This window comes from Poecilia reticulata, linkage group LG7 (assembly GCF_000633615.1).
Source record: "Poecilia reticulata strain Guanapo linkage group LG7, Guppy_female_1.0+MT, whole genome shotgun sequence".
NCBI classification, from domain to species: Eukaryota; Metazoa; Chordata; class Actinopteri; order Cyprinodontiformes; family Poeciliidae; genus Poecilia; species Poecilia reticulata.
Genome location: NC_024337.1, coordinates 11,822,833 through 11,835,125, shown reverse-complemented (window position 1 = coordinate 11,835,125; position 12,293 = coordinate 11,822,833). Strand labels below are relative to the sequence as shown.

The 12,293-nt window shown below is 38.4% G+C and overlaps 1 protein-coding gene and 1 long non-coding RNA gene across 3 annotated transcripts in view; one reads left to right on the top strand and one right to left on the bottom strand.

Annotated features, from left to right (window-relative positions):
• Window positions 1-134, bottom strand: part of LOC108166449 (uncharacterized) — a 7,151-nt gene extending 7,017 nt beyond the window's left edge. The window contains exon 1 of the long non-coding RNA XR_001776805.1: window positions 85-134. This is a non-coding gene — a long non-coding RNA (uncharacterized LOC108166449). The remainder of the gene's footprint in view (window positions 1-84) is intronic.
• The window catches only part of cntn3a.2 (contactin 3a, tandem duplicate 2), a 65,124-nt gene extending 53,232 nt beyond the window's left edge, over window positions 1-11,892 (top strand). For both annotated transcript variants that reach the window (XM_008413432.2, XM_008413431.2), the window contains exons 19-24: window positions 1,515-1,749; window positions 2,233-2,342; window positions 4,748-4,934; window positions 5,145-5,257; window positions 5,386-5,554; window positions 10,834-11,892. In XM_008413432.2, the coding sequence (XP_008411654.1) occupies window positions 1,515-1,749; window positions 2,233-2,342; window positions 4,748-4,934; window positions 5,145-5,257; window positions 5,386-5,554; window positions 10,834-10,931 (912 nt within the window). In that variant the 3' untranslated portion in view covers window positions 10,932-11,892. The remainder of the gene's footprint in view (window positions 1-1,514; window positions 1,750-2,232; window positions 2,343-4,747; window positions 4,935-5,144; window positions 5,258-5,385; window positions 5,555-10,833) is intronic.
• The last annotated feature ends 401 nt before the right edge of the window (window positions 11,893-12,293 follow it).

Sequence of the window (12,293 nt, the reverse complement as noted above, 5' to 3'; positions counted from 1 at the left end):
TCTAAGTCACCATCTGTACAAACATGCTTGATTAAGGAAGATTTAATTTTGTCTCCCAAGTTTCAACAAGTTTGAACACTAAACCTCTAAATATATAAATATAAGAATGATAACAAACATAATAACTCTAACATCGGCCTACTTCAAGGAGAACCTTGTCCGCAGTCCGGAGTCCTGTATTTTCTGTCGCGTATTTTTGCCCATCCATCTTACCATGAAGCAAGGAGCAAGCTTTACTGTTCTTGTCATAGAAATGCAACCCAGCAAAATGATGCTGCCATCTCCGTGTGTCAGTGTAAAAATGCTCTCCTTCAGGATAATCCGATTTGTTAATTTTCCACCACACACTGTTATTTGGTTGGCGATTTAAAAAGTTGAATGTTGGTCTCATTAGACCAGAACACAGTCATGTGTGTTTCCTCTAAACACAACTTCTTCTTGCATTCTTTCAACAATGACTTTCTTCTTGCTACTCCTCTATAATGCCCAGATTGGTTCAGGCACCATTTATAGTTACCATGAAAACAGATCCGCCAACTTGAGCTGTTGATCCCTTCTTCTCCTCCATAACTACCACAGGCCTCTTGGCTGCTTTTTTTTTTTTACTAATCCTCTCCTTACCTGGCCTGTCAGTTTAAATACATGGTCACATATTGATAGGTTTTTGCCATTAGTTGCCATTTTCTACTCAGGTTGTATTCCAAATTGGGAAAACTGATTAGACAGTGTGAAGTGTTGAAAGCTTGGCATTAAAGTTCTCCACAATTTTTATTCCTGGCCTGTCTATTGTGTTCGTTGGTCTTTAAGAGGTTTCTAGCATTCTCAAACGAACCCCTGAGGCATTCACAGAAGAGCTGCATTCATGATTAGGTTAAATGTCAATCAAGTGGATTCTGTCTGCTTTACATGTGGAGCTGAAGATTTTCTTTCGGGGTGTCGGATTAAGGAGGTGTGAGAACAAATTCACACCATCCTTTTTAGATGATTTTTTTTCTGAAAATCCTTCACTTTTTCTTCCTCTTAATTATGCATCACTTTGTTGGTTTGTTGCATAAAATACAATCGACATATGTGTTGTACTGCAGAAAATTTTGGAAAAGTTCAAGGGGTGTGAATACATTTGCGAGATGCTGTGCGTAGTTTATGAGAATATGATCAGTTTCAAGTTACTGCAGCTCATTCAAGGCTACAGTGATTAAGTCTGCCACTGAAATAAACTAGCTTGGTGGCTGTCAAATAAGATTAAGCTCAGAGTTAGCGTGCTGATTTCCTATTTTATTAAATGCAGATCAGCTTTTATTTTAAAAACTCCCCGCATGGTCTGTAATGAGAGCAGAGGCCTTTTAAAATCACATCTTGCTTTTCATTTCAATATCTCAGGTAGCAGGTCACGGAAGCAATTTATGGGTCATGCACGCCTGAGTCTGTGCCGATTGCGTGCGGCCGGCGCCGGAATGAGTGTGACTGGTCTGTATATATTTTAATATCACTATAGTTTTGTGTTTCACTCTCAGCCCGTCCCTGAAGAACTGCAGAATGGTGAGAGCTTCGGCTACATCATTGCCTTCCGCGCCTTCGGAGAAGTCAGCTGGACTCACGTGGCCACCTCGGCCCCCGGCGCATCCCGCTATGTGTACCGTAATGACAGCCTCGCGCCCTTCTCTCCATTTCACGTGAAGGTGGGCACTTACAACAGCAAAGGGCAGGGCCCCTTCAGCCCCGTGGTCACCATCTACTCTGCAGAGACAGGTAAGGATGGACATAATGAGGCAGGACTTGGCAAAGCTTGAAAGCTGTTTCTCTCTCTGAAAAGGACAAAGATCACAAAAGTGGTTTTTACTGCATCTACTGCTTTAGGCTCTAGAAATCCCTTTTAAAGCAAGAGAAAAGCAGAAAATGTGAGGCACAATTGCAAGACATTTGTGTAAGAGTAGGTAGTGCCTTTTTCTCCAAATATCACGACTCACTTGAACGGTTTTACCAAAGTAAAAAAAACAATAAAAAAAACAGCTGGCATTTAGATCTATGCTCCCTCTCGGCACACGGAGAGGCAGTCAGTTTGTGCCTTAGTGTGTGTCTATTTACTAGCGGGACCTTTGTGTGGTGACTCATCTGAGCCCTGATCAAGATTTGTAAATGTAAAAAATTCACAAAAAAAGCGTTCTCCGCTTACCTCCGTGTTGCTTCGTCCTGACAGAAATGCTCGGTCTCGTGTTGTCTGTTTTTTTTCAGAGCCAAGCGGAATGCCAGCAGGGGTTTGGGCCCGAAGTGTCGCAGCCTCTGAGATTGAGGTGAATTGGCAAGCTCTCACCGTCACCCCTGAAAGGGTTCTGGGCTATGAGGTATCGTAATTTTCTTCTTTTCTTCTTTTTTTTTACTCATATAAATGGAAACAGATATCAAAGACGATACAATTGAAACCGCCTGTCATCACCTCAGCTTGCACCTCAAATATGTCTCTTCCAAACTGCGTCGCCATGGAAATGGCATCCTCATGTTCCCTCCTCCACTCCCCCCCGTGACTAGAATTATACACTTCTTTGTATCAACATGACAGGAAAACATGTCAAACTTCTTTCGGGAGAAGAAAGGAAAATTGCCCGTCCGTGGGCTCGCTTTAGACCGACTGTCATTTATGCAAAATCATGATACACATGACCCCAAAGCGTCATGTCAGAAGACCAGTATTTCACACCCCAAATTATAGTAACTATAGCAATGTGCTGTCTTTTGACCGTGATCTAAATACAAAACAGGATGGATCGATTTTGAACCTCAAAAAGCGGGTTGTGGCTTAGTTTACTGTCAGAAACTGTGATCACCTGAGTAACATGTAAAATAAAAAGTAAGCTGTGTTTCTTTTTCATACTGAACAGAGAAGATAGGAAGGAAAGTAAGAATGGGCTGGATGCTCACTGGCAACATCTATTGTTATTCTAATTAGTACGAGAGATACAAATGATTAATTATTGTATATATCAATTTTAAATTTAATTAGTCAAACTTCAATTAGTGCAATTATTTAAATTTCATTCTTTATTTTGCAGTGCATGATGTATTGCAGAGTTGAATAACAGGCAATAAATCCATGGGTTGACTGACAAAATGTTAATTTATCTAATTGTTTTTCATGATTTAGCTGGATTAAAAGGGTGAACAGAACCTTAATTCACTGTTTTAATGTATTTTTTTACTGTAGCCAAAGTGTTGGGTTTTGATACCTAGATGTGCGGCAAAGCTAAAAATGTATGAGGGCCGCACTGGGATAACTCTTGGAATTTTAAACTGTCCGACGCGTGCTTCAAAAAACTCCAGGCCGCTTCTTTGTTGTTGCAATCATCTATTTATTCCACTTTGATTGTCTTACTTCAGATCTTACAGATTTACACTGACTGACCAGGCCAAACCATCCAATAGTGCCAACAATAAACGGCATTAAACACAGTCAACAGAAATTATGACCACCCCAGCACACCCTCTTCCTCAAACATAATAAGCCAGCACGCCAGTATGGCTCCCATTCATACCTTTAGTGACAGCCACGCCCACCTCAACACACCCACCACCCAAGTGTCAAAGCCGTGTGCTAAAGTCACCTCAATAATCATTCATTTCATTCATATGGCTCTTACAGCCATCATCTTAGACTTTATTCCGTTTTAAGGACTGATTTTATAAAAATAATAGATAAAAGGAAACAATCCATGATTTCTGGCCTAAATTACGTTGCCATTCTTTCTCTGATGTTTAGCATAGCTGAGGTTTCTAGAAGCAAGTGAATCATCAAAGCTCACCTCTCCTTAAAAGATGCACCCAGCAGCATTATGTCAAAGCTAAGCTTTCGCCTGTATGGAACCAGTTAAAGCACATTTTACTCAGATCTAAAAATATATATAAATATAATGTCTTAGAAAATTATTCATGCCCCTGAAACTTTTTTTTTTATATATTTCTTGGCTTTTCAACCCAGAACATTAATATATCTTATTGGGCTTTTTGTGCAATAGATCAACTCAAAGTAGGGCATGACTCTGGGCTGCAAGCAATTTTAAATATATTCCTTGAGAAAAAATAAAAATCATTTTTAGCTTTTTCAGATTGGATGGAAAGTGTCTGTGAAACATCAATTCAAGTCAATTGTTGCCATAAATTTTGGTTTGCATTTAGGTCAGGACTTTCACATGGCTACTATTACAGCTTCAGTTTAAACCATTCCATTGTACCTTGCTCAAGCTGTCAGTTTAAATAAACAGCCCTAATTTTAGCCTTGTCATGCTAGAAAGTAAACCTGCTTTTCAGCTTCAACTGTTTTGCAGCCTTTTAGTCTAATTCTGGTTCTCAAAAATGAAGTTGTCTTGAAAAAAACTTTGAAAATCCCTAAATTACTAAATTTAGTAATTTAGTAATTACTTTGTTTAGTAGTGTCTAAACAAAGTAATTACTGAACAAAGTAATTACTAAACAAATTACTTTGTTTAGTAATTTGGTGACTGCTGCAGGCAATTAGTAACCCTGGAAGCATCATAGTAATTGCAACTAAATACAAATGTACACAACAGAAATGTTGAAAATCATTCATAATTTTTCTTCATCTTCCCAAATATATGTAGGTTTATTATAGAAAACGTATAAAAAGGCATTGAAACGTGTGGTAAAATGCAAAAAAAGCAAATTTTTTCAAGCTGTAATAATCTTTTTCATGAGGTAGTGTAACATTTGTGTTGCATCTGCTCTTTGTTTTGTAAAGGTGGTTTACTGGGAGGATGACACCAAACCGGAAACGATGGGGAAGGTTAGAGTGCCTTGGAACCAAACCTCAGTCACAGTAAACAACTTGGCAGGAAACACGCAGTATTTTTTAACAGTTAGCGCCTTCAACACAGCGGGCACCGGCCCTTTCCTCCCTGCAATCAATGTCACCACAAAAAAGCCACGTAAGTTGCAGCGCTCAGTGATCGTTCAGCAAATGCCTGCGTTCGCTTTGAACTGGGCCTTTTCTTTGCAAACCGTAAAAACAATATCCTTTGCTAATATTGATTTTAAAAACAGCCAGATATGGTAATGTGATGATCCCAGTATGCCAATAATACAGTCATTTGCTTCTGTGCCCACACTCTGAAATAAATCATTTTTATCTCATGCAGCGCCTGCCCAGCCACCGCTGAATGTAGAATGGACCCTAATTGGCTCTCAGCTGTCTCTTTACTGGGAGCCTGTGGTGGCAATGGAATCAGAGTCAGAAGTTACAGGATATCAAGTGAGTTTCTCCGCGCTTGGCGATGGCGCCGTTTATTAATGCCGCACAATAAGCTGTGAGAACAGAGTCGGCTGCGAGGACACACATTTACGTTGTGTCTTTTCACTTGTTTGCCCTCTCTTGCTCAGCTTTCGTTCTGGAGACAGAGACACAAAGAGGTAAACACATTCACAACGGCCAATTCGACAGCAGACTTGACCCTCCCTGAGAACGAAGACGACTACATCATTCGCATTCAGACTCTGAGTGAGGGAGGCCTGGGTCCAGCCTCTGATCCCATACGGATCCATAGACTGAGTACGTTTTTTTTGTTATTGTTGTTCATATGCTATTGAGTTGAAAAGGTGAAAGAGGTGTGCTCCCAGTTTTCTTGCTTTTATAATTTCATGGTAGCTCTATGTCTGAGAACCTATATGTTAAATGTTTCTGTGGACTTTTATGAATGAAATCACTCGACACGTTTCAGTTCTGACAGGGACATTTTGTCCTCTGTTAACTCAACAGTACTAATGCCCCTTGCCACCCTAATTTGGCTCTACTGGGCTCATGTTTTGCTGAAATATGCAGCGCCATCCATCTCTGTCTGCAGCCCTCTTTTTACTAGGAGCTATTACTGTCTTGTGGAGCTCCAGGGGGGCTCGTTTTCCCCTCTAAATGCTACTTTACATTGTTGGAAGTTCTGTGCCGAATCCCTTAAAAACAACAGATCGGAGGGGAGTTTGAGTTTTATGGTGGCTTTTCTTTTAAATAAACACTTTTTTTTTTCTTTTTCTTTCGGACACAAAGTGAAAGATGTGTGCAAAACACATTAGCAGTGAAAACATAAAGCACTGTTTACAAAAAGTAAAATCTCTGAAAGTAGTTCAAGCATCATTTATACTTTTTTTTTTTTCCTCTGGGGAAGATTTTTCTGACGTTATTTCATTATAAAGAAGAAGCCAGCAGCACACGGCTGTTAATTTAGTCACAAAGGTCATGAAAATGTTGGGATTGCAATCAAACTTAATCAGGTTCCTGGTCCCTTTACACACAATTATAAGGCATGATTGAGTTTTATTACATTTAAAAGAGGCAGTTTGAATTCCATTGAATTTTTATAAGGTGGTTGTAAGTAGCATGCAGGAGGATCTCCTATATTGTTTATGTACAATGGTAGCAATAAGTCATCCTGTTAACTGGAATTAATTACTTTTTTCTAACCTTCAAAAATGACAGCATGCTTTATTATCTTTGATTTCACTATTAATGGTGTGTTTATTTTTTCGAAATGTTATTGATTCCAATTATTATTGTGTAGTGGTTTAGCTGGACCAGTCAAATTACTTAATGTAATTGGTGTATTAGAGAAGCATACTGTTTGATTGCTGAACAGCGTCTGCTTTTGTTCGAGCGAATGTAGGTATGGATTTATTGCCGGAAAGGACAAACTGAAAGATGGAGTATTTGCCTGGCATACGCAATGTGCAAGACAGAATAGCTGACTGGACTTTAGCCATGGGTATTTTCATCATTAGCACTGATGCTTCAGGATAGAGTACGTTTGAAAATTATTGGTGGGCAGTCTCCGCAGAGCATTGGCCACCTTCCAGATGGTGTTGGATTAAAAATAACTAATAAGCATTTTTTGACATGTCTGACACCAACACTTTGTTCACATTGTTTCATAACAGATGTGGACCAGGAGGGAAGGGGTAAGACAGGCAGTCAAAAGGACCTTCTTTAGGGAATTGAAAGTATGGTGAAGAAAAACTTCTCCAAAAAGTTACCCAAGTAAATGCACCTGAGTAAATCCGGCTCTGGTGTGTACTCCGGACAACAATGACGATTTCTAACATTTCTGAATCCAGGAGCTTTGCTGTTCCCCATTCAGCCTTGCTGACATTTGATGGAGTTGGCCCTAGGTCAATTTGGCTCTTTTACCAGTCTGACAAAACATACCACAGCTAGGTCTGAATGGATGTACATGTAGAAGTCGGCAAGAAATGGCTTGAAGTGGAAAAAGTACAAAATGACAATAGATTGAAATGAGCAGCGCCTGTCAAAGTCTTGCTCTCTGCTGTAGCAGCCTGAAAGAAAACATGACATGCCTCTGTAGAAAATAGTTTCCTTTTTTAAACAGCTTTTCACAGCTTTTGTGCTTCCTCTGACTTACTTCTTGAAACACCTCACAGACATTAAAAATAGCTGTCCTTGTAAAAGTTTCAAACAGAGGCTGGACCCAAAAATGACACAAAACAAGGAGAAAGTTTAAAGCTTTAGGGTGTTTGGAAAGTACCTCAACTCTTTGCTCCTCTGGAGGAGATATAGGACAGATTGCTAACCAGACACTTGTACTGGAGCGGCAACACAATGTTGAGTTGTTGTACATTTTGCTCACTTTAGATCTAAGTCTACAGAAAATACTTGTGCAGACTAGAGCTGGACTTCTATTTTAAAAATATAAACTTTTTCATATTATTGTCTTAGCTCATGTTCACCAATTTGAAAAAGAAAAAAATGTCCACACAGTAGTAGCCAGTTGGATCATTTTAGGTAGGCTGGGTACATGTTGACTTTAGACTTATAACAGAGAAACTTAATCCACTGAAGGATTTGTAAGTGTTGAACTTGAAAACTCATGCCAGTAGCATTTGCTCATAGCTAGATAAAATAGGAGAAATTCATACAACAATCTTATTTTTCCTTCACGTATACAGTAATACTGAATAAATTAGAATACGGTTTCCAATGAGGCTCGTCTTTCAGATTAATTAAATCCTCATAATAAACAAGATTGAAAACACTGACGTTGAAACAATTGATGTTGAATCTAAGTAATCTGTATATTGTGTTTCTTTTTCTAAACTAATTCACTGAAGTAAATCAAACTTCACAGTAATATTATAATGTATTGAATATGACTAATAAGGCATAAACTGGTGGTCTGCTTCATGGACAGCACCAAGTAGTTCTTTAAATGTTGTGTGAAACGTTTGGCAATTATATTTGCTCTTTTATCCATTCAATTCTAAGTGTTCTTTGAAAATTGCACTATCTTCCCCAGATAATTGCTTTTAATACTTACTTTCTCCGACAGTCCTGAATATGTCACTGTTGTTTCTCTTGTCTTCTTAAGTGGCTCGAGGGTACTTTGTGTGACAAAATTGCAAACACCCTATTGCAACTAATGAAAATTAATTATTAGAAGGGAGGAACAACACCTCATCAATCTTTACAGGGAAAAGCAAGCAGGTTAGAAAGAGTCTGGAAGTTTTACAAACTAATGCATATAAAGGTTACCAATGTCGGTCTGGTTGCTTGAGCCTCCTCTTGTCAAGTGTCACTATTCCTGGTGCTGCCAGGAATAGTGGTGAGAAAAGGCACTGATTGTGTGCTGATAAACTTGTTGACGGGAGATAATGATGAGAGCAAAATGAATGGAAAGTCTTGGGAGCAGAAAAGAGGCAAAGTCCAAGCAGGTAATATTTCATGAACAAAATCCTAATTGACAACCAAGTCAGGTTCACTGTCTAATAAAATATACAAGAATCAAAAAACAAAGAAAATACTCAAGATAGGGTCAGGCGCAAAAGCCAACAGAAAACCTAACTCACAGCGCAATTGGTGCTGTGAGTTAGGAACAGGATGAGAAGGCGAGACCAACAAAACCAGATGTGGCTTCAGACAATCTAACAGGGCAGAGGTGAAACAGAGGCACAAGTAATACCTAATCAGAGTTCCTGGAGCTGCATTTTGGTGAGAACAGACTAAAACCTTCACTATCTTTGACTCAAGCAGTAACAACTCCCTCACTGAAGAGTGTTGAGTTAAAGGTACCACTACTCTCTAGCCTAAATGGTACCCAGTGGTACGCATGATGCGATCACTTGGAAAATATTTAGTTGTAAGTTTTCAAAGCTGTCGATCGACCAGTTCTAGTCTCAAGCATGTTTCTCAGTGCTTCTCCAGTAGCTACTTTAAATATTTCTAGGCTGCTGGTTTTATCAGTACCCCACGAGCTAAGACTTTCATCCCACTAGATTATTTTTTAAAATATAAAAAGATAGCAAGCGTAAAGGATTTTAATAGAAAAGATGACTTACATCTCTATGGGGAGATAAAAAATATATCTGTATGAGCCAGGATTGTACTGAGTAATAATACATGTTTGTTGGAGAGAAGATGGAGACAGAGCAGAGAGGTAAAGGATGGGAAAAAAACCCAGTGGTGCAGATGTGATGACTGCATTCTGCTGCTATGACATCTTGAATATTATTGCTGTTATAACTGCAACGTTACGATGGCAAAACTTCAGGGTTTATCCACGAGGTATACCACAGTTTCTGCATCACTCAATGTGCAGAATTCAAAGCTTTGCCAAAGTCTGGTGCTTTGATTAGCTTTTCATTTCAATTTTGTTCAACACAAACATGTCTCAAGCCAAATGTTTTCTTAACTGATTTGGACTTTATAGCTGTCAAAAGTCCTGAGGTCTTCTGAGAAACTGTCTAAACCAGAATCAGTCAATTTTCAGTTCAAATGGTCGTGAGCGGTTATTAGCTGGTCTACAACTCAAAATCTGAAAAGTGAATTGATCATATTTAAGTGCTTCCAAGTCACACTGATGGTAACACTCTTCAGAGGAGATGCAGTTACTGAGTGAAGGTGGCTCAGAGTTAGACGTTTTCAGGAGCAGGAAAGTGGTTAAGAAAAAAAGGCAGAAAAAGGACACATTTAAATCAAAAAAATATTTTCTACAACATGTTAAGACATGTTTGTGGGTCATTTTTTCAGATAACTGGGAAGCTGGACTGAGAACTTCAAAGGTTCAGTTTCATTGTTTTCATCAACTTCGGATGATTATGAAACTTGCAGGATTTGGGAATGTTGGCTGCTCTGAAAAATTCTGAGTTAAGGGAAGTACTAGCATTATCTTGAGAGTACACAGAAGCTGCTGTGATAATTGCTAATAGAAGATCCAGTACAGTTTCCATTGTCAATGGGAGACAATATTACAAAATATTGTCTCCCTCATGCCGGCAGCTTACTTTGACAACACATTTGTATATTTCAGGTAAGCGATGGACACCGCCTCAATCAAAAATGAAATCTAAATTCTCCCTTTAATTGATTAAATTGAAAACTTTACATCACATTCACTGGTGGGTTTTGAAATGGGCAGTTGCCCAGGTCAGCTTAAGAAATGGGGCAGCAAAAGCAGCAGATTAGAAAAGGAAAATTGGTATTTTAGTTTCACCTTGTACACATCTTCTATTGCTTTCAAGCAAGTAAAGTCAGTGGAGAGTTAGCACCCTCTTCATTCTACTGAGAATAGAGAGAATATTTTGCTTGGTTTCTGCAGGAATTTGCTTTATTTATCCAGCTACTGAATTGTCCAGGGCACAATTTGTGCAAGAATTGCTATTGGTTGCATGTAACATGTTTTCATTTATGTTGGGAATGTTTCAGCCTTCCAGTATTTTGAGTCTAAGTCAGAATTAAAAATAGTGTATAAGTTAGATGTGAGCTTCAGTACATTTAGTTTTCACCGTGTTTTTTTTTCTTTTCTTTTTTTTTTTTTTTTGTCTTTGCTGTAGGTATGAGCGCCCGTGGCTCCAACGCCCTGAGTGTGGACACATCCCCGCTCTCCTTGTTCTTCACCATTGCAATATCTACGTTCAGGTCAATGTTGTGACAAGACCTCTCTCTGCTTTGTTTTCCAACACTTTTCTATTGTTTCTAGAAGTAACCATGCTTTTTTTTTCTCTCTTGACTCTTGTTTGGAGATGACAGTTTTATTGTGTTCTATAGAAAATATGAGGCAGTGCAATATTGGAGTGTGCTATCAGACAGAATTAATTAACATTATTTGCTTGCCTTTATTTATTTATTTATTTTTTTTAATGTGGGTCTGACATTTTGCCAGTCAGGAACAATACTCCAATTCAGCTCTTTACTTTGACTCTGAAATAACACAGATGCCTTACTTCCATTCATGTGCCAAAGTAGTTTAAGCCTTCTTCTTATTATTAAAAAAATAGCTCCACACTTTTCTCAGCATTTAGTTTTGTGCAGTTTATAGCCATTAAGCACTCAGTGTACCTTTTGAGGGCCTCAGTGTGAGATTTTAGTTTTCATCCCTTGAATTTTCTGTTTTCCTCTTCATGCCTCAATCAGATCGTCTGAACATTTTTATTCACACATATGCTTGTGCCTTTGAAGATTCTCACAATGGCCCCAATTTCAGATACATCCAGCAGCCTGTTTTTATAAGTACATGCTCCATTAAAAATGGATTGTGTTCCATATTACGGTCATAAAACACCTCATATTGTTAAGTATTTACCTTGTCGTTATCGCTTAACTTTGGAAAATTGAATGTAGGCTCCTTAAGGTTTTAATGCCTGGAGAAGAAAAAAAAAAACTAAAATCTGTACTTAACTTGGCATCAAGACACATGTTCCCACAAACAGCAGTAGGAGTAATGCTGCGTAGTACAAGTGCCAATTTGTTCTTCTTATTTCTTTTTTTTCCCAAGTTATTAGGTAACAACAACAGAAGTCTTAAATTTTTACTTCCAAGTTGATTCTTTGAAGTGAAGATTTGTACAAAAGAATTTATTCTCTTTTACAATTAAATACATGACATTTTGTGTATTTCACTTCCATTTTATAGGAAAGAATGAAACATACGATGTATGAAACAGGCATGTTTCAGAACGCAGCTCTTCAGCTTCAGGGGGAAACCCCTGAGCCAAAACCTCAGTGAAAATTCAGAAAAATTAGCATATACTTCAATCTATACAGTGAAGAAGCTGATGAGTGAAAATGAGTAAAAATAAATAAATAAATAATTGAAGTGTAAAAGTTTTGGGGAAGCCTGACTTTCAATGTCTTTGTTTGGCTAAATTTGGACAGGATATATGGACTATAGACAAAAGGATGGGCTGATCTTAAACACACATAAAACACACTGTCCAGGGTTTGGAGCGATAACCATTCTCTATCATAACCTAGCAAGCTGTGGAGGGATGTTGAAATGGCATATGATGCCTAAT